This window comes from Nannobrachium achirus (genome assembly GCF_963921795.1).
Source record: "Nannobrachium achirus genome assembly, chromosome: 12".
NCBI lineage: Eukaryota > Metazoa > Chordata > Actinopteri > Myctophiformes > Myctophidae > Nannobrachium > Nannobrachium achirus.
The window spans coordinates 8,295,913-8,318,842 of NC_137832.1; the positions used below are offsets into that span (position 1 = coordinate 8,295,913).

The 22,930-nt window shown below is 43.0% G+C and overlaps 2 protein-coding genes across 2 annotated transcripts in view; one reads left to right on the forward strand and one right to left on the reverse strand.

Annotated features, from left to right (window-relative positions):
- Positions 1-3,567: 3,567 nt before the first annotated feature.
- Positions 3,568-12,758, reverse strand: ak6 (adenylate kinase 6). Its single transcript, XM_080739020.1, has 5 exons — positions 12,604-12,758; positions 7,293-7,385; positions 6,752-6,810; positions 5,889-6,034; positions 3,568-4,647 (listed from the first exon to the last, which is right to left on the reverse strand). The coding sequence occupies exons 1-5, from the start codon at positions 12,638-12,640 to the stop codon at positions 4,458-4,460; spliced, it is 525 nt and encodes a 174-aa protein (XP_080595146.1). The 5' UTR covers positions 12,641-12,758; the 3' UTR covers positions 3,568-4,457.
- Positions 12,759-13,919: 1,161 nt separating this feature from the next.
- The window catches only part of rad17 (RAD17 checkpoint clamp loader component), a 32,038-nt gene continuing 23,027 nt past the window's right edge, over positions 13,920-22,930 (forward strand). The window contains exons 1-9 of the mRNA XM_080739373.1: positions 13,920-13,970; positions 15,170-15,325; positions 16,181-16,426; positions 16,713-16,793; positions 17,404-17,569; positions 18,218-18,354; positions 20,066-20,118; positions 21,879-22,004; positions 22,806-22,875. Of these exons, the coding sequence (XP_080595499.1) occupies positions 15,284-15,325; positions 16,181-16,426; positions 16,713-16,793; positions 17,404-17,569; positions 18,218-18,354; positions 20,066-20,118; positions 21,879-22,004; positions 22,806-22,875 (921 nt within the window). The 5' untranslated portion in view covers positions 13,920-13,970; positions 15,170-15,283. The remainder of the gene's footprint in view (positions 13,971-15,169; positions 15,326-16,180; positions 16,427-16,712; positions 16,794-17,403; positions 17,570-18,217; positions 18,355-20,065; positions 20,119-21,878; positions 22,005-22,805; positions 22,876-22,930) is intronic.

Below are 22,930 nucleotides of genomic sequence, written 5' to 3' on the forward strand. Positions count from 1 at the left end.
GTCCTTCAGCTTAATTGGTATAACCTAGCCTCGCCCCCTCTTCTGATTTGCCGAAACTTTATTTGGCTATAACTCATCAACCGTTTGTCGTACAGACTTGTGGGTGGTGTCATTTGACTTGTTTCAGAGTCCTTCAGCTTAATTGGTTTAGCATAGCCCTCTTCTGATTGGCCGAAACTTTATTTGGCTATAACTCATCAACCGTTTGTCGTACAGACTTGTGGGTGGTGTCATTGGATTTGTTTCAGTCCTTCAGCTTAATTGGTTTAACTTAGCCCCGCCCTCTCTTCTGATTGGCCGAAAATGTATTTGGCTATAACTCATCAACCGTTTGTCATACAGACTTGTGGGTGGTGTCATTTGACTTGTTTCAGAGTCCTTCAGCTTAATTGGTATAACCTAGCCCTGCCCCCTCTTCTGATTGGCCGAAACTATATTTGGCTATAACTCATCAACCGTTTGTCGTACAGACTTGTGGGTGGTGTCATTTGACTTGTTTCAGAGTCCTTCAGCCTAATTGGTTTAACATAGCCCCACCCATTTTCTGATTGGCCGAAACTTTATTTGGCAATAACTCATCAACCGTTTGTCATATAGACTTGTGGGTGGTGTCATTTGACTTGTTCCTTCAGCTTAATTGGTTTAACTTAGCCCCGCCCCCTCTTCTGATTGGCCGAGACTTCATTTGGCTATAACTCAGCAACCGTTTGTCGTAGACTTTTGGGTCATGTCATTGGACTTGTTTCAGAGTCCTTCAGCTTAATTGGTTTAACCTAGCCCCGCCCCCTCTTCTGATTGGCTGAAACTTTATTTGGCTATAACTCATCAACCTTTTGTCGTACAGAATTGTGGGTGCTGTCATTTGACATGTTTCCTTGTCCTTAATTGGTGTTACTTAGCCCCACCCCTCTTCTGATTGTCTGTTGCCCCTTGTGATGTGGGTAGAGCTGCAAGGGCCCAGTCATCACTGCTTGCAGCTTTAAGTAAAGAAAAGCTTTACATTCTAAAATATGAACCCTTTAAGCTGATACTGTACTTGTCAGACCCTTTAATCTTCTCTTCTTTGTTTAGACTCTACAGATTGCACCAGTTGTCCAGAGGACTTCTGGTCCAGCCCCCAGCGCGACCACTGTGTCCCTAAGAGCTTGGAGTTCCTCTCCTACCATGAGGCCCTGGGTATCTCCTTAACAACCATCTCATTGCTGGGCGCACTTATCTGTGCCGTTGTCCTGGGAATCTTTGTCTATAACCGAGACACACCCATGGTCCGCGCCAACAACTCAGAACTCAGCTTCCAACTTTTGCTGTCACTGATACTGTGTTTCCTGTGCTCACTGCTGTTTAGTCTAGTAGCCAGCCCATAGAGCCCCATTGTGAACCCGGACATTTTGAGTACCCTAAAGTTTTGTTAGAAATGTTGAGTATGGGTCCCCAGCATGTAGAAACTGCCGGATGCTAACTTGCATATGTTTAGCAATTTTCATAATTCGCACAATTAGCTTTAATTCGCATAATCACCTATAATAATGGATAATATGTCAAAAACTGATTGGCTGATTTGAACAATATTGGAGTGGTTTCGGGGGTTATTGAGGATGCTGAATCCATTTCTGATTTTTTTTTAATTCAAAATGGCTGTTTTAAACCGGAAATGGCCATATAACAACTTAAATTGGGATGATTTTGATCATTTTTTGTTGATTTTCCAAATGATGAAGTGACTATTTTTGCTAGGCTATTGTGGCAGTCATTGTTCTAATCATTTTGTGTGGATTGTCTATATTTGGCTTTTGAAATGCAGATAATGTATAAGCATATAAATAACCACATTTATAATTGAATTCATTATCAAAATCAACAAAAAAGTATCAGAATCATCCCAATTTAAGTTGGCATATGGCCATTTACGGTTTAAAGCGGCCATTTTGAATTTAGAAAATGTCAGAAATGGATTCAGCATCCTCAATAACCCCCAAAACCACTCCAATATTGTTCAAATTGTCCTATCAGTTTTTGACATATTATCCATATAGGTGATTATGCTAATTAAAGCTTATTATGCAAATTATGCAAATTGCTCAACATATACAAGTTAGCATCCGGCAGTTTCTACATGCTGGGGACCCATTCTCAACATTTCTAACATAAAACTTTAGGGTACTCAACATGTCCGGGTTGACATTTTGGCTACTAGACTAGTTCATTGGTCGTCCCAGAATGTGGACCTGCCAGCTGAGACATGCAGTGTTTGGCATCAGCTTTGTTCTTTGTGCCTCTTGTATCCTGGTAAAGACTATGGTGGTGTTGGCCGTGTTCAAGACCTCCAAGCCTGGAGGAGCAGACATTATGAAGTGGTTTGGTGCTGTGCAGCAGAGAGGAACCGTTCTGACTCTTACTTCCATTCAGACAATAGTATGCATAGTCTGGCTAGTGTCTGCCTCACCAACTCCTCATAAAAACACACAATACCACAGTGATAAGATAGTCTATGAGTGTGATGTGGGATCAACAGTTGGTTTTGCAGTGTTACTGGGTTATATTGGTTTACTGGCACTCCTTAGCTTCCTCCTAGCATTCATGGCAAGGAATCTCCCAGACAACTTCAATGAAGCCAAGTTGATCACCTTCAGCATGTTGATCTTCTGTGCCGTGTGGATCGCCTTCATCCCAGCATATATCAGCTCTCCAGGCAAATATGCAGATGTGGTGGAGGTGTTTGCTATTTTAGCTTCTAGTTTTGGCCTTTTGTTGGTGCTCTTCGGACCAAAGTGTTATATAATGCTTTTGAAACCTGAGAGAAACACCAAGAAGTCCATCATGGGTCGTGGTGCCACCAAGACGTAGAAGCAGAAATTCAATGATTATACATTTTCTGTGTATTTTATAGCAATAATGTAATAAAATGTGATTGCTGATCATCTTGTAATAGATTCTAGATGTTCTACCAGATGAAACTAAATCCAGTCAGAGATGCAAACATCTATTTTCTATCATAAGGGAGTTGGGGAAATATAAATTACTCTCCCGTAAAGACTACGTTTGGTGGTTTTATACGAGAAAGGAATAGCACATATTCATTCTCTCTGGCTCAATATACAAGTCAAATTATGTATAGGTTTAAAATGTATAAATGTACCAGCAGCTACTGTCTAACACTATTATTTTAGAAATATTCTGGTTTCATAAGGTTAGTGTTGCTTTGTGCATTTTCTTGGTGAAGAGATTCATGCAGATCTAGTCTCTGCATGAAGGTTTCATAACACTACCAACCAATGTGCATGTTGACTGCCATCGACGACGATTTTCCAAACTACTGGCAGTCTGGCCCAACCATACGCTACCCGATTTCCCCCCTCCCCTTCCATATTTTCTTCCCACTATGTTAAGTTATTTAGTACAGGATATAAGCACTTGTGCAAAGACTATTTACTCTATCATGCACACAGTAGGTAACAATGTCATCAAATATGGATTATTATTATTATTGTTGTTCCTAAAATGAAATTCCGGGCCTGGACATTCAAGGCAATGTGAATATTCCAGGCCCTCAAATGACAAGCTCAGCTATTTGCCATTTGATAGAAGGTTTAATGTTGAGTTATAATAAAAAAATACATTTGGAAATATTTGAATACTTAGACATCGTCAATTTATACAATCCGTTGACCTCAAGACAACTTGAACAGTTGCTACATAGTTGTTCAAATTCTGCTGCAAATATTCATCCAGAATAGCAGATCTACGAGGCATCGTGACATTGTTTGAGCTTGAAAAACTGCCATTTCTAACCAAGAGATGTGGCGCATAGGGAAACAAAGAAGCAGACTAGGTATAGATCCCAGTGGGACTCCGGTCAACTAATTATCTTCATATAATTGGTCCTCACTAATGTTCATTATAAGATGGCACGTTTATGTCTACTGCTGTGTCTCAGAGGTGGGCTGTGGACAGAAACCTTTTTTTTTTTTTTACTGCTGCTGTGCTGCAAGAACAATTATCAGCAAGCCAACTTTCCAATAAAAGCTGTAGTTTCTACTGTATTAGCATACCACCAAGGAGATGAGTTTTGCGTATTACATGTACAATAACCCTTGTGGGGCTTGTTTCTTTTTGTGTTATCCTTTTAGCATAACCGTTGACTGCACTACATGTTAACAACCTTGTTAATGAAGTATTCAATCAAGCAAAGTAAACAGAAAGGTTGCCCTCTTACACAGAGCATTATACAAAGATATGGCAAAAAATGGATGCTCCTTTATCTTGACGACTTGCAGTATACAGTAATGTGTGGCTGTAAAGCAGATGATATTCTGTAACACACGGTTTCTGGGGACCACCAGGGGTCCTTGACAGGTCTAGACCCATAAGGGTCCATTTCATTTGGACACACTTGTGGTCCTCGGACCCTACAGTACATCGACACATGGAGTCCAGCTGCAGGCCAGCAGTGAGTTAGTTTAGTTGTTGTCCTTGGTCCACTGCTCCGTCCACTGGACGATCTGCTCCAGGTTGCGCTCCAGGTCCTCAGGCTCGTTGCTGGGCAGCTGGTGGACCAGCTCCTCCTTGTAGGCCTCCATGGCCTCTTCGTAGATGGTCTGGAAGATCTCACACTGCACGTTGTCCTGAAGCTTCTTCCCCGAGTAGCCCCTGGTCAGCAGGGAAGGAGAGGGTCAGCGGTGGGAAAAGTACTCAAATGCCTAACTTAAAGGAAACTTACATACATACAGTATGAACAAGGGTTCATACTGTATGTTAGATTGTAATTAAATTAAATAAAAGATGAGTGTTCAAAATGTTTTCGTTTACAGCTTTATTTTGTTTTAGCCATTCTAGCGATTTTGATTTCAGTGGGATGGGGGCATGCGTACAAGTGACTACCCGCAATTGCCGGACTATAAGCCGCGGCTTTTTTCCCATGTTTTGAACCCTGCGGCTTATACAACGGTGCGGCTTATATAGAGATTTTTACAGCTAACGGCCAGTTAGTTTTACAATGGTCTTTAACAAGGATTTATATATAGATTTTTACAGCTAATGGCTACCAGTGGCGCTCAACCGGAAGCAGGAAGGACACCTGGGGCATATGTAAACATTAGTTTTTTGTTCTAAATTTAGCTGGTGCGGCTTATAGTCCAGCAATTACGGTAAATGTCTTTTAGACACAATAAGCCGCCGATTACGCATGCTAAAACGATAGAAAGCAGTAAATTAAACATTTTAACACTCATCTTGTATCAAGCTCACTACTTGTCACAGTGTGACATGTTGTGAGCTTGTAGGTCGGCTATTTTCCAGAAAGATATTTTAAGCCCTTGAAACGCAGTGGACGGAAAGTCAATCGGAAAGTAAAGAGCACATACTCAAAAGAATTGACTCAAAGGACAACTTTGTTTTTTACAACAAGGGTTCATAATATTTCCGATAGCCATTAAAGAAAAGAAAAGATGCATGTTAAAATATTTTCATTTACTTCTATCGTTTTAGTGATTTTAACGATTTTAATTTGCACGGATGCCCCCAGGTTGGAACATGCGTGCAAGGGTCTAAATATGTATTTTTACACAATAAGCCCATTCCCAAGATGCACCGCAATCTTTCATGGGCAGATGTGACTTACGGGGGCTGGTGTAAATAGTAAGAAAGAAATTAACGGCTTATTGTGTCTAAAAAGACATATTTAGCCACTTGTACGCATGCCCCCACCCACTGAAATCAAAATACTAAAATCGCTAAAACGATAGAAATCAGTAAATGAAAACATTTTAACACTCATCTTGTCTTTTCTCTAATTACAAACTAAAATATGAACCCTTGTTGTAAAAAAGTTGTTCTTCAAGTACAGTGTACTCAAGTAAATGTAATTTATCAGCGTCCACCCCTGCATGTACCTGCTCTCCAGTCGGCTGTACAGATGGGTGTTGTCCGTGCGGAGGACGAACACGATGTGGAACCAGCGCTCGGGGAAGAAGTCACAGCCGTGGTAATCCACGATCACACCGCCGTCCGACATCTTGTCCTCCAGCTCATCAACCACCTGGAAAAAACAACATGAGCACCATTACTGTAATGTAGTCCAAGGGTCTTCAACAGGGGGTCCGGGACCCCTAGGGGGTCCTCAGAGTTACTACAGGGGTGAGGGGGGCCTCCAAATCTTTGTGTGATAGAAACTTTAGCCAAAAATAGCCGATCTGAGCTTGTAGATCGGCTATTTTCAGCAAAGAGGTTTGGTGTAGAGGGGAAAAAGGATCAGACTAAGTTCAGAGTGAAACGTCAAGTTTATTAAGTATTGACGGTTCAAGTGGTTAAATGTCTGTAAACACAAATGTACATGAATTCAAAATACTCTGATGATTGTGCTGTCAAACGATTGAACTACAGTTTATGAAAAGGTTGTGGGGGTCCCTGCTTCATCTCTCTCTCAACTAAGGGGTCCTTGGCGTGAAAACGTTGAAGACCCATCCTGTATTCCAAATTCGAGAGTTTAAATGTTTGCTTCCAAACAGACAAGACCTCACGGGTGAGGGCAGACATGACTGCTCTCTTGATCAGTGGTTCTCAACCTGAGGGCACGTATATCAGCTATTTTCACAAAAGAACCATGTTATACAAAATGTAATGCCTCAACTCTTAGTGCTCGTCAGGGTGGGGGGTCCCCAGTTAAAATATGATTATTTTGGGGGTCGCTGCCTGAAAAGGTTGAGAACCACTGCTCTAGATGTTTGATGGACGTTGACAAAGCATGGACACTCACCCTGTCCTCATCCAGAACGGGACACTGGTACTCTTCATCGAAGCCGTCAAAAAGTTTCCCTGAGGAACAATCGTCATGGTCAAACGTCAGCAGTATCAATCCAACCGGTATATCCTGAAAATGTATTTCTTTTCGGATGGTAATTTTATTGTCTGACAGGGAGACAGACCCCTGTTACCTGAACACACACTACCATTGGTTACTATCACAAATATAGCATTAAATAGTTCACCCCCAAAATGACTTTTTTTCCCCTATTGATTACTCATGCCATGGAGACTTGAGTTCAAATGCATTTGGGTCCCCATCCGGAATCAATGGGGGCAAATTTACTATAATCACATTTTTTACTTAGGAATGCAACAAATACAAAAAAGTATTATTGAACTGAAGTCTCCATGGTGTGAGTAATCAATAGAAAAAGTCATTTCGGGGGTAAACTACTCCTTTAAACTTTTTAAAACCCTTTATTTTTTAACAAAGATACAAATGATCACTATACCTTTAAAAAAAAGTAGGTGGGATGTGCGTCATATCTTACCCTCCTCTGCGAGTTCGCCAACATTGATGTAAGTCAGTCCTGTCCTCTGGGCAAGCTCTTTGCCCAAAGTCGTCTTGCCTGTACCAGGAGTACCTGCAAGAGAAAAGGAACAATCGTCATCACCAACGCCATCATCAACAGACCTCCAGCTCCTTCATATAATTGGTCCTCACTAAAGTTCATCATGATGCCACCATTTCTGTCTAGTCTCTGTGCGTCTCAGAGGAGGGATGTAAACCGCTCTGAAACCTGACGGGTGCGTAGCGAGGTTACACCCCGCCATACCGACGCCCTGCCACTCCGACCATTGACTTCTATGGGTCGAAATGGCGGGGTGCTCCCTCTTTTCTATGCACATCGCCTTTACGACCCTATAACGTCTCGGTTCAGAAATACCGCCATTTCGAATAAACCTGTCGGAATGGCAGGGTGTCCCCGTGTTGCTATAGACATCACCACTCCGACCCTAGGAAAGCCCTTCTATGCGCGGCCGCTGCTTCTATATAAGCGAACGATTCAACTGTGCGTAGAGCGGCAGTTCATAGGGGTGGAAGAAGAAAAAAAAAAGGAATGAGTTTATGTGCGCATCTCCTCCCATCTCTCTCTCTCTCTCTCTCTCTCTCTCTCTCTCTCTCTCTACGTAATCTTGTAACGGTCTAGTATTATTTCTGTACTTCAAGCTTGATGGTTTGATGGAGGGACAATTAAAACATTTATATACACTGAACCGAGGCGGGCCCCGCGGACCACCGCCTGTCCCCCCGCCGTTCAGTGGGCACCTGGGCCAGCCTGCCTCCAGGACCACGGACAGCAACGACGTCATTCCCCATTAATGATTGAATAATATCCTACAGAACAGATGAAATCACGTAGCTGTAATGTAGGCTATATTGCTGGCTTAATTTGTTAATTATTATAATAAATATAGTCTATACGCCTACTTGATTCAACAATAAATAGGCTCAAGAAAGTTGCCAAATTACAATGGGTCACTGTGACATGGCTTATTTAATCAAATCTAATCAATAGTATGCCTTTGGGTATAGCTCACCAGATCTGCAATTTATCGCAGTTTGGCTGGGGTCTGTCTTGTTATCAAATGATATCGTCGGCCCAAAACTGATGGACATGGAATATACAGTATAGCTACTGACAAGGCGCACAGTTGTGCACGACGCTGTCTGTCTGTCGCGCTGTTGCATTAGGCCTACGGTATATATCATTATCATCATCACATAAACAATCCATATTTGCGCGCCTGACGGCCCATAGGCCTAGATAGCCTAATAGGCTCCAATCGCTCCATGTACAAGTGCATTAAACGAACAAAAAGGCTTAAATACTTCTAAAATGGACAATTTCTTATATCCCTTTACCCCAGTCCCCTTAATTTATCTGATGAAGGATATATAGATTTCGTTATTCGTAGGCTATTTATGATCGCAAGCCAAGAAGACAATTAAGGTGGCGTTTCCAAAACGTTTCTGCACGCACACGCACACATTTGCGCTCTTAAGTTAATATGTAGGCCTATTGCTGCAACCAAATCGCCCCTCGGGGACAAACGAATATACATGTAGGCGGCAGCCTATTTGAACTTGAACTTTATGCATATGCACACATGGCTGGGAGTGGATCGATCGCTCTCTCACTCTCTCTCTTTCTGTCATTTGTTTCTTTTCCTAAATAAATAAGCAGCAGCAGTTAACGGCTGCATGGCGCTGCAACTAAATGATCAGGTCGCTTTTGGCTGTATCCTCTATATATGAACCTCTCCCTCTCTCGATGAGTCGTTACTGGTATAGTCTGGTAACTGTCGTTTCCATTCTGTGTAGAGCAATGGTTGTATGCCAGGGACCACCAGGCTCTAAAAGTGATTCTCAAACGTTTTCATTTCTAGCCTAGGACCCCCAGGTTAACATGCATGAGTCCTTCCTTCCATCCATCGAGAGAGAGAGAGAGAGAGAGAGAGAGAGAGAGAGAGAGAGAGAGAGAGAGAGAGAGAGAGAGAGAGAGAGAGAGAGAGAGAGAGAGAGAGAGAGAGAGAGAGAGAGAGAGAGAGAGAGAGAGAGAGAGAGAGAACCTCGGCAAGCGCTGGCCGTCTGTCGCGCTGCCTGTCTGTCTGTCGCGCGCGCTCTGGATGGATAGATAAATACCGAGGGGGGGGGGGCAAGCGCCGCTGTGATGGACGGACAGACAGACAGACAGACAGACAGACAGACAGACAGACAGACAGACAGACAGACAGACGGACGCGTCGCGCTCCAGACAGACGCGTCGCGCTCCGTGCCAGCTATACCGTCAATTAATTTTACGCTTACAGTTAACGGTCGGGTGGGTCCATTTGGTTTCATTTTAGTTACAGATATAAGGTGGTCCACAACTCTTTAGCTGGGGACCACATGGGATCCCCTCAAGGACCACTGGTTGAAAAGCAGCCATAAAGAAATGTGTCCTCCGCTTAAGGCTGTATGATACAGTAACAGTCCATTGATGCCATTAATCCCTATACCCGTTTAATTAATTCATTGCATATTAAATAGGCCTAAGCAAAATAGGCAGTAAAGCACTGGTGCAAAATGCATGTATGATTGAATAAAGCAAATAGCCTACTCCAAGAAAAAGGACAATGCGTTACTGTTGGCCAGCTCAATAACAGACCTACCCAGGGAGTGTGTGTGTGTGTGTGTGTGGTAGGCTTCTGTGGTTGGTACAGTAGGTCAAAGACGCACAGGAAAGTAGCCTATATAGGAGGGTCCAGTTCAGTCCCCACACGCACACACCTTTCTCTATCTCCTCTGAATCAGAGGAGATATAGAGCACGACGCTATAGCCTCTTATTCAGAGGCTCTGATTAATAAGAGCCTATAGCGTCGTGCGAAGGTGCGCCTTGTCAGTAGCCTATATTCCATGTCCTTCAGTTTTTGGCCGACGATTGATAACAAGACAGACCCCGTGCAGCCAGAACCCGCGGAGGGTCTGGATTGGTCGCCAAACAGCGAAAAATAGACGATCTACAAGCACACAATGCTTGCCGAGTTTGCAGATCTTTCGGTGAGCGACCCAAAGCCATAGCCTATATAAAGCTTTGATAAGATTTGATTAAATAAGCCATGTCACAGTGACCCATTGTAATTTTGCAACTTTCTTGAGCCTATTTATTGTAGGCGTATAGACTATATTTATTGCTCCTAATAATTAACAAATTAAGCCAGCAATATAGCCTACATTACAGCTACGTGATTTCATCTGTTCTGTAGGATATTATTCAATCATTAATGGAGAATGGCGCGTTGCTGTCCGTGGCTCCAGTAGGGCGTAGGGGGCTGCCCGGGGCTCCGGTGGGCCTGGCAGGCTGGCCCAGGTGCCCACTGAACGGCGGGGTGACAGGCGGTGGTCCGCGGGGCCCGGGGACCCCCGGAGGAAGCTCCGGGGCTGCCTGGGTGGACGCACAAGGCCTTATTGCTCGGTCAATTCTCAAGGGATTTTTTTAATTTTAAGTACTGTATCTGTGAAGTGTCTGTATTCATTCAATGTATATAAATCATGTTTTAATTGTCTGGAGAGAGAGAAGAGGGAGAGAGAGAGTATGAGAGCAGGAATTAGTCATTAGTAGCCTATATTACGGCCGGAATATTGCGGTCTGAATGGGGGGGGGGGTCGAAGTGGGGGGGTGGGGCGCGGTCGAAATGGGGGGGGGGGGGGGTCGAAGTGGGGGGGGGTCGAAGTGGGGGGGTGGGGCAAGGTCGAAATGGGGAGGGGTCGAAGTGGGGGGGGGGGTCGATTTGGGGGGGGTCGAAATGGGGGGGGTCGAAATGGAAATCTGTCCCCGCGTAGCGATGATCCCATTAGTCTGAACGACAGTCCCGGTTTGGCTAGGATTGTCCCAGCCAGAATTTAAATTATAGTAACTGTTTTCAGTGGTTGCACAGACATTTATCATGTTCTTTTCATGAAAACATGCTCACCTCACCAATCAGAAAACATGAACAAATTCATTGTGTCTGAATATGGTCTGCATTCAATGCTGAGACTGTTTGTCAATCACTCACTGCCTGTATGCAACCCTACTTTGAGGGTCCCGGTTTTAGCCTGGAACAGTAGTTCACACTCGGTTTGAGTGGCTGAATATAAGGTCATCCAAACCTAACCCTAACCTTTATCCTAACCTCAGTAAAACTATGCCTAAACCTAACCATAACCTCAGTAAAACTATGCCTAATCCCAACTCTAACCTATTAACTAATGATGGACTACCGAGACTTTGTCAAACCTGCCTACCAGTGACGACATCATCCGTAGAGAGGTTTCTATTTGTTTCTTATTAATGAAAGAAATGGCTTCTAATCACTTGAACCCTAGCAACACTATTCTGGGGGAGAATTCACCTAAAATAGCCAACACGTTGTGAGCTTGTAGATCTTGTAGATCGGCTATTGGCTTGTAGATCAGAATGTGTTCCCCCTCCAATATATAACTGCACATGTATGTAGATTAGTCAGAATGTGCTCCCTTATTAATATTACTATAGAGTCGCAATATCCAACCATTGTTTTACAGTTTGATAATCCAAACAATATTCCTGTAGTTAGTAGATTAAACAAAGGCAAATAAATAGTAGTCGTTTTAATGATAAGAAATATTTAATCACAACAACACTCAAATTCCTTCACGGATATGAATTGTATTGAAGGAGGGGTCACACATTCTGTCGGGGAAACACAATTAGGCAAACCCAAACAAACAGTACAATCTTAATATTTACCCATTTGTGAGTGACTCTGTGGGTGTATTAATATTAGATTTTACGGGTGAATTTGGTTCAATGTAGGCTATACACTTTACAGGGCTTGACAATAACTTTTTGAGGCACTTGTCGTTTGGACAAGAGCATTTCCCATTCACCTGTCCAGGCACAAAAGTCACGGATATATATTAGCCATTTCAGTCATTTATTTTTCTGCTTTATTTTATTTTTAATAGATATGGGGCCCCCCTTGGCCCCCTCCACAGACTGCAACTCTGCTAGGAGCATCACAGAATACGTTAAACCAAGAGCCACTTGTCCAACGGAAGTGCATTTTTCATGAACTTAATTCATTGTCCATCCATATTATTAGTTATCCCGGTCAACAGAACAAGCCTTTAATGTCATGTCCTATACTTTAGAGTAGGCTATGTAGGCTACAGCAGTGAGAGTGAGGAGGATTTCGTAGATTAGACGGGGGAACACATTTCGACAGGGATACACACCACGACACAACATGGATATAGAAATGCAGATTGCATTGGTTGGTCGGTTGTTTATTACCTGTAAGCAGAATGTTCGGTCGCTTCATGAGCTTCATTTCTGTTGGAATTCAGTGGCAGCCAGTTGCAGTCAGAGGGGAAGAAACGGCGTGTTTTCCTCTGGACACGCAAAACACGCAGAGAGTGTTGTAAGTGCGTGGATCACAGATCGCATGCACACGCCATGCGCACATCGACCACTGTCTGTCAAGTTATGCAATAACAACTACTATAGAAGTTCCGGTCATGGAAGCTCATATCCCTGAGAGTAAACATGACGGTCGTATCCGTCATGGTTCCGAGTTGAAATGGTTTCGGGCAGAACGTCTTAATTTGCCGATTACAGCTACACAAACATTCACATTTTACAAACAAAGTGCTTAATCAAGTCTCAGACGTGTCTAAATACGGTACGCTCTACTATAATTACCCGTAGCCTCCGTATTCTTTAATTAGAAGCCTTTTTATCCGATCGTTTTCCACCGATTTCCCAAGACCACGCCCACATCCCAGTGGGGTTGGTGCGCTTGGGGTAAACCAGGAAATACGAGGAAACACAGAAAATGATCGGATAAAAAGTATTCTTATTAAAGAATTCGGAGGATACGGGTAATTATAGTAAACCGTACAGTATTTAGACACGTGTCAGCCTAGATTAAGCACTTTATTTGTGAAATGTGAATGTTTGTGTAGCTGAAGCTGTAAGCGGCAAACTAGGTGGATCTGCAGGAAAGCATGTGAGCCCGGAATCATAACGACAGTGAGATGCGACCGTCGTGTTTCAGGATTAGAAAGCTCATTGTGAATTATGTAATCAAAGACCGTTTCTTAGCTTTTAAGGCCTTCGTATCATTACTAATGCACACATGTGTGATGAATACTGTTCTTAATATAGTGTGTGCGGCGTTTTAATCAGCCTTTTCCACAACTTTGTGTCAAACGTCAAAGCTTTTATTTTGTGGTAAATAGTTCCACATCCGCTCGTTCTAGCCGTTTCACGGTTCAACTTGACGGGTTTCTCTGGTGACGTCACTTTCAGGCTTCCCACGTTGTCGAAGGACCCCAACGCGAGTCGCGTTTTTGCCTCGCGATCCAAAAACAGCAGATCTGCAAACCCGAAGCTTGTCGCGACGCCGCGAGGCGTGAGCTTGGAGATCGGCTGTTTTGCTAGCGCGACACCGTCGTGCGACGAAGTATACATCCGTCTTAAAGGGAACCACACCGGCGCCGCTCGTTTAAAAAACGCTGTTGTTGTTTTTTTAAACTTCCCAGCCAAACACAGTTTAAACAGTTTAGTTTTTAATCAAATATCTCTGCATTATATTTACATCTATTTTTGGAAAATATTGAAAACTCAAGAGTGAGCCTCGGATGGTCAAAAATACGAAGGTAAAGTTTCTGAGCGAACTTGCATCTTTTTAATTTGCTACTCTAGCTAGCCGATCAATATTTTACTCGTAATGTAACTGTTTCTTGAATTATATTTCCAGTATGAACAAACGATCTCCAACAAGTTAAGCTTTGAGTTATACACCTCGTCGTATCAGGGTGCTCTCTCCGTGTGTGAGCTTGGAGATCTGTTCTGGTGGGGTTCAACCAGAGACCAGTGGTTCTCAAAGTGGATTTCAGGGACTCTCTTATGAGGGTCTAAAATTGACCATAAGAAGTCTGTAACTCTGACAGTAATATCATGGTCAGAAGTACATTTTTTAACACTCATGTCAATGGTAAAGTACAGTAGTTCTGCAAGGAGGCACAAGTCAGGGATCACAGTCATACTTTACTAAAAGGACAAACTGAACCATAACAAGATAAGCTGTAGCCTACCAAAACAATAGCTATTCAGGCCCAGTGAAAAAAAGACACCTTGACACTTACAAGCTATCAAGTATCATGATGTATCATAAAGAACTAGATATTAATATAACCATTAAGACGCCAAAGGGTGAAAAGCGAGTTCATGCCATCTGTCTTGGCCATATGGATTCTGTTTGTGTGGTTCTCTTAACAGGGCATCATCTGTGATACAATCCCTTTTATGCCCATACAGTATATGGAGATCCCTAACAGAATACCTTTTATGCCCATATATGGAGATCCCTGCTCTGAGTATCTGAATCTGATGTCATTGTGATGTCACCTGTGATGTCACAGTGATGTGTCAGGGGAACCTGTCAGGCGTTACCCGTCCGGACGACCGGACAAACACGAACAAGCTGTGACGGTTCTGATGGTAAACTGCGACCTACGGCCGCATTATAATGTACTTTAATAACGTCACACATAATCAATCATGATAATATAATAATCTAACATCTTCGTCAACTGTAAATAAATACAGTGGCTCTGTTCTATAGTGATAGAAGGAGGAATTCTTATGGACCAGAGCTACAGTGTCCTGTGCATGCAGCACTGCACTGTACAGTATCAGTCTAATAGCTGTCGTGCCTTAGGCTTAATCTGTCGTCTTCTGCTTTACTGCTGTAACTGCCAATGACAACTTACAACTGAATTCTCCCCCCCCCCCCCACACACACACACAGGATAATAATATGTAAATAAATGTAGGCCTATTTTTCCCCTCCCAGTGTTGCACATCTGTCATCGATCGATCGGCGTGATCAGTTTCCTCCAGATCGATCAATGTGATCAGCTGCCTCCAGATCAATGTGATCAGCCGTGAGAGGACCAGTGACCCGAGGATGTCCAAGCTTTCTCTCAGAGGAAAAGATCCTTCAAGCAAAGTGAGTTGGGTGTGCGGTGGTGGAAGAAGTTATTGAATGGAGTAGACTTATGTTCTATCAATTACACACCCCATTGAATTCATGGAGATACTTGTAGTTCTTCCCTAGGCCAATAATTTAATCTATTTATTGTCGTGGAAGGGCTTTAGATAGGCTACCTTTGGTTATTATGTTAAGATTAGAGTATTTATTATGGTCAGCAGAATGGATCTGAATGCGTTAACACAGGGGTCTTCAACGTTTTCAGGCCAAGGACCCCTTAGTTGAGAGATAGATGAAGCAGGGACCCCCACAATCTGTTCATAGATTCCATAAAGTTTCATTGTATCATCAGTGTATGTTGGATTCATGTCAATTTGTGTTTTCAGATATTTAACCACTTGAAAGGTCAATATTTAATAAACTTGACCTTTCACTGTAATTAGTCTGCTCTTTTCCCCCTCCAAAGCTCTTTGACAAAAATAGCAGATCTACATGCTCAGATCTGCTATTTTTGGCTAAAGTTCTCAGAATATGGATGCTAGGGTTCAAGTGGTTAATATAAAAAAAGGGGGGAAAAAACAATATCCTATCACACAAATATTTGGAGGACCCCCTGTAGTAACTCTAAGGACCCCCTAGGGGTCACGGACCCCCTGTTGAAGAACCCTGCGTTAACACATTCATCAGCAGGTGTTAATTAATAATTAAGACCTCTGCAAGGGTCTTTCTTTGTTTTATTTTTTATGTATACACCATATATCTTTAAAGCATTTTATTTGTATTTATTTTTGAATCTCAAAACTTTGCTTCTGGGGGTCGCTGGAACAAGTCTATTTAGAGATATTTAATCTGTGTGCCCGCCTGCTGCTGTAGGCGAGCCGCTGGGTGGAGCCATCGTTTGGGGATCTGTTTGGCGGCGGCGCCTCCTCTCTCTCCTCTGGAGGAAGTAAGAGGAAAGCCCGTCCCGCCGCCGCTGAGCCTGGCGGCGGCAGCGACCCCGGCCCCAGGAGGAGGAAGGGAGACGCCAGCAGCTCAGAGACTTCCATCGCCGCAGGACAGCCTGCGTCCCAGGGCGACCAGGATGTCCCCTGGGTGGACAGTTACTCTCCCCAATCACAGGTAATCGTTTCTTTGTTTCCATTTTTAAACGTTTCAAAAGTTACAAGGCTTAAAAAGGCAAACAGAAATGTAATTTAGATTCCAAATAATTCCAAATATTCAATACCAAAAACACAATGGAATTGTTAATCACAAGAATATTAATCATTGATTAAAACTATTTTTTACATATCACTTACACACTCAAAGAGAGATTGCTTCCAACATTTCCCGTGTGGACCTAAGGTCGTCACCGTCTGTTTCTATGTGGGTATTTTGTTCCAGTTTTATGTTTGTGTGTCGGCAGGCTGACCTGGCTGTCCATAAGAAGAAGATAGAAGAGGTGGAGAACTGGATGAGAACTCATGTCGATGTTAAAACATCCAAGGTTTGTTTCCCTTATCCTAGGGCCTTATTCTGGGGCCAATATTTGTTGCCACGAAGAATTTGTATAGAGAGAAGGATGGGTGGGACGACCCCTGTTCAATGAAGTGTTTAAAGTTATTGTAAGTAAGTGATATGTTTTGGTGACATCAAAACGTAGTAGTAATCATTGCATATGATAGGAGTATTTGTTGAGTCTTCTGTCTCTCCAGCTCTTTAATGAATAGAAAATACATTTTCAGGCGGGTTGCAAACTTCCTGCCAATCAGGAGAGAGAACCCATTTATCAGCTTAAATCTTATAGTGTTGCAGTTCTATTTCAATTGGGCCTTTTGACTACGAGGCCTTTTCAGAAACCAAAAGTACACAGGGAAGGCATATTTGCATAACATAACCACACCTGGGGGTCTATTAGAGTATATTAACTCCATAGAGACACATACAAAACAGAAAACATTACAAAGCTATGGCACCACCTCTTTTAGAAAATGTACTTTGTGAGCTTGTAGATCGTCTATTTGTGGAACACGACACTATTGTGCGATTAATTATAAATGTTGAGGTCTTGGCGTTTGGGATTTGTGCCTCAAGCAGCCTCTCTTGTCCTCTTACAGGGCGGTTCGGTGCTGCTTCTGACCGGCCAGTCCGGCTGTGGGAAGAGCGCCACCATCAGGGTGCTGTGCAAGGAGCTGGGCTTCAGACAGCAGGAGTGGAGCAACCCTGACTCAGGCCAACCCTTCAGCCTGGATCCAGACGCCTACAAGCAGACGTTTGACCCCGGTGAGATCCATGCTCCTCCAAGATGAACCACAACTTATCTATAGGGATGTAGAGATTAGAGACTTTGATGGTACGATTATGGTCTGAGAAATCACGGTCATGGCTCACATCTGCTCGCGGTGCAGAGCCGTAGAGCCACGCCACGTTGCTGAATGTAAACAAACAGCTGTGATTGGAAGTAGAACGTGTTTTTGTCATTGACAATTAGATTTCTGTCTGGCTTGTAGGCTTTGAAGTTGCACATGGCAGATATGACACATAACCTAAATATACAAAGAAATGACTGACATATTTGACAACTTTCTACTTAAAAAACAACATTGATGGTGGAAATAGCCGATCTACAAGCTCACAATGTGCCGCATTGTGACACGTTGTGAGCTTGTAGATCTGCTATTTTCAAAATGTTTGAACATGTTTGAAAATATATGAACATTACTCAACATGGAAACGATTATGACAAAATAATTGCGATTACGCATGTCAAATAATTGCCTTTAGACGATTATGTAATAATTGTGACAAGCCTAGTTGTGTCTCTGTCTAAACGCAGAATAAAAAATGAGAACACAACGGGACTTTGCAGTTTTCTCTAGTAGAGAAGAGTGGAGTCTAAACACGGCCCTAAATCTGTCCCCACCCTCCTAGGCTCGCGGTTCGGTGGCTTCTCGGGGACGTCCCAGACGGCCCAGTTCCAGGACTTCCTCCTCCGAGCCAACAAGTACAACTGCCTGCAGATGGCAGGAGAGAGCAGCACTGCAGAGAGGAGACTCATACTGGTGGAGGTGAGGACCCGTAGAGCAGGGCTTTTCAAAGGGAGAGTGTTTTTTGCAGGTCGTTCAGTCCGAGTCTATCAAAGGGTGCGTTCGGAAATTCGCACCTGGTATGTGCTCAGTGTAGTGAGTGCAGTAACCTCAGTAAAACTATGCCTAACCCTAACCCCTAAACCTAACCTTAACCCTAACCTCAGTAAAACTATGCCTAACCCTAACCCCTAAACCTAACCTTAACCCTAACCTCAGTAAAACTAAACCTAACCCTTAACCCTAATCTGACCTCAGTAACCGTTGACGCGGGTGATTATCTAACACACCCAGTGCACATTTCCGAACGCACCCTTTGATACACTCGGACTGAACGACCTGCAAAAAACACTCCCGGTTTTCAAACTTTTTTGACTCTGGGCACCCCCCGTAAATAACCTTTTCATCCACGGCACCCCTGAATTGTTCATTTTTAGAATCTTAAATCATATCAAGCGACGCAAATTTTAATCTCTAACCTTAAGGTTAAGGTTAGAGATAATACGGTAGGCTATGTCGCGGAGAAATATCTGTTTCCATCAGAACTGACTGAAAATAACTTTATGTTTAACCACTTGAAACCCAGTATCCCTATTCTGGGGGGAAAGTTCACCAAATATAGCTGATCTACAAGCTCACAACGTGACGCGCTGTGAGCTTGTAGATGTGCTATTTTTGGTGACGAGAGTTGGCCGTAGATGGAAAAAGAACTCATCAAGTACAGTGCAAATCAGGTCTTCACATAGTGAAGTGATATCGATGCAGTGATATTGATAATTCCAAATATCATCAAATCATTCTGAGGCACCCCTGGATTGCTGTCACGGCACCTCAGGGTGACCCGTCACCCACTTTGAAAACCCCTGCCGTAAAGATAATAACCATATCTTTGGCCGATAAATCTGCCAAAATCTTTGACTTTTCTGACTACATCGGTCTCAGCAATTATGCAGCTGGTGTGTCCGACTTCTAAACTCCCTGTCACACTTAGAACTACAGACTCGCTCCCTAGCTTCTGCTGTGGACTGAAGACTCACCTCTTCAGACTCCACTTAAACCCATAGCACTACTGTAACACTCCCCCTTCCCTCAATGACCATACATGAAGCTAGATAGCATTTTTAAGGTTTAGAAAAGCTTTTTACTGCTTAGGTGCGTGGTCTACCTATGTTATTGTTTTTCTAGATTCATATTCCTATGCATGTGTTGTATTGCTGTTGATGTACTGACATCTTATCTTGCTTATTACATTGATGTATTACCTGCTTATTGTAAGTCGCTTTGGATTAAAAGCGTCTGCTAAATGCCTAAATTGTAATCACTTTCAACCCACTGTCCCCTATTTTGGGCATGAACCTGTCGTCCCCTATTTTGGGCTTGTCGTTATCCACAAGTTTCCAACGTCCCATCGTGCATTGCGCAGAAGGTGGGCGGCAGTTCCGGCGGTCGCAGCCGAGTGTGATCTGACCCACACTTCATGACCATAGGTAAGAGTAGGAACGAAGATTGCTCGGTAGACAGAGAGCTTTGCCTTCCAGCTCAACTCTTTTTTTTTTCTTCACCACAGTGCGATTTAGAGACTGCAAAACCGCTCCTGCTGCTCCGATTCTCCGGTCGATCTCCTTCTCCGTCTTCCCCTTTCTCTCATTCGTGAACAGATGAATATGTGATATTTCTCCTTGTGCCTCTGCAGGACTTCCCCAACCAGTTCTACAGACAGCCAGACAGCCTCCACCACATCCTGAGGTGAATGACGCTGGCATTACAATATTCGTTGTGCTTGTGTGCTTTTGTTCGTTGTGCTTGTGAAGTCGCATGCATGAAAACATATTCCTTTTTCTATTTAACACTCTAGTTCAGCGTTATTCAACCTGCAGCCTGTGGGCCACGTGCGGCCCGTCATGGTCATACCAATATAAATATATATATATTTTAGGGATGGGCCGAAAGCAAAATTCTTGGCCGAAACCGAATACCGAATACTGGAAACATTCCACCGAATACCGAATACCAAATAGCCGAATAATACATGTATATAATTTATTTTGTATAATAAATGTTTGTACCATTGCTGTACCTTTGTTGTAAAGCTACCTGATTATGGCAAACCCTAACTTAAATAATAATCACCATATGGTTCCATAAAACATTTATTTCTCACTTTTGAATGCACACATAACAAAATAAAATATTTTCTCTTTGCAATGTTAGCATAAAACAAAGTCAAAATAGTGCAACTATTTCTGTAGTATCCTACAGAGATATAAGTGCATCAGAACAAGGTGCTTAAAACTGCAGAATGATCTAGGCCTACAACAAAATATTATTGTAAACACAAGGGCTGTAACAGCCAGGCCTTCAACAACAAATGCACATACTGTATGTTGCAAAATGATCTAGGGCCCAGGGGTCCTCAAATACAAATCTTGAAGGTCCAGAAATATTTTTTTGAAACAGGTCCAGGTCCGAAAAAAAGGCGAAGGCGAAATAAGGCGGATACATTTATACAGTATGTACTGTATGTATGTATGTTTATTATAATCATTAGAATTGTTTATTTTAATTATTATTATTATTATTTGGAACTTTGGAAATCTCAGTTGGAACTGTTACCCCTGCTACCTGATGCTGGATAAGCGGTTGAAGATGGATGGATGGATGAATGGATAATTATTTATGCATGTCGAGTAGGCTACATTATTTACATTTATTGTGTAGCAATAAAACACTGGCTTATAGTTTAATTATTGGAAACTAAAGAGCATAAATGCAATATTAGGCTTGTCGTTCAGAATGGAAAATAAAGTGGAACTTAGCGTGAGGGGGAGAGGATTACTTGACATTCAGTTAGTTGACACACGTACTGCACAAGCCAGACTGACTGTGCTGATTGACTATGTCAAATGACCAGTCAAATCAGGGTCAACGAGTCATAGTTATTAACCTAACACAGCCTAGGATAGCTGGCAATAATATGCGACGACACATCACATTGTTAAAGACGCATGATCACGCATCGCGAGTTTCGCGACCATTTCTCGTCTAATGCAAGCAGTTGGAGCCTTACATCGTGGATATTAATGTGTTGCTGTTGTCCTCTCCAATTGAACAGCCAAAGGTAGAAGATCTCTAAGTTAATAGGACCATTCTCTTTGCTTGCGGCCCTTGGACCTTTGGTATTTTCTTGAGTGGCCCGGCCTGAGTGTGTGTGCGGCAGTGGCTCAGGGGTAGAGAAACAGTCATTAGAACACGGAGGGTTCCCGAAGGGTTCCCAGTTCGATCCCGGGCTCCCCCAGAGTTAGTGTCGAAGAGTCCTTGAGCAAGACTCTGAACCCCTAGTTGCTCCCGGTGAGCAGGTTGGTGCCTTGCATGGTTTCCTCTGCCATCGGTGTATGAATGTGTGTGTGAATGGGTGAATGTAATGCAAACTCTATGTAAAGTGCCTTGGACAAAAGGTGCTATATAAATGCACTATTTACCATTTATGTGTGTGTGCGTGCACCCAGGCGCTTTGTGAAGACGGGCAGGTGTCCTCTGGTGTTCATCGTGTCAGACAGTCTGAGTGGAGACAGCAGCTCCAGACTGCTGTTCCCTAAAGAGCTGCAGGAGGAGCTGGGCATCTGCAACATCAGGTGTGAGACCACACACACACACACACACACACACACACACACACACTAGGGCTGCACGATATGGACATATCACGGTATTCATGCCAATATTTCGATATCAATACGTTATACGATATCTGTACAATACCGTACGGTTTTCATATTTTATATTTTGCAACAGTGAAAACAAAGCATTATTCAAAAGACGGCATAATAACAAGTCAATATCACTTTTGATATTAAGTGCTATTGGGTTCCCACACGTGTGATATTCTAAGTGTAGCAAAAGGCAACAATATCCCGATATCGCTGCCTTTTGTGATACTGATATTGTGCATGGTAAACCCTAACCCACACACACACACACACACACACACACACACACACACACACACACACACACACACACACACACACACACACACTCACAGAGAGAGCACTGGGCTAGCTAGGACACACTGCTACAGTCAGTACAGTAGGACTGAAACTATGGATTTTCTTTGCATCTTTTTGCATTAATTGTTTCATAAATGAATCAATGCTCATCCATCCACTTAAGTCCTATGTTACACTTATTATCATACAGTTCACACAAAAATAGGGGATTTTTCAAAAGCTCACTGCGTGAGATTGTAGATCGACTAGTTTGGCCACTTTTGTGCCATACTGTCATACGACGATGTGTAAAATATGGCAGTTATTTATAAAAAGAATACATAAAAAAATGAACCAAATGAACAAACAAGGGTGAAATATGGTGCAAGCAAGGTACAGTATCTTCTACCCGACAGTGACAACATGGGCTTTCTGATGTGTTTACAGTTTCAACCCAGTGGCTCCTACCAGCTTGATGAAGGTCCTGACACGAATAGCTACCCAGGAGGCAGCCAAGGTGAGGAAAAGATTCACTTCTGTGTGCGTGCGTGCGTGCGTGCGTGCGTGTGTGT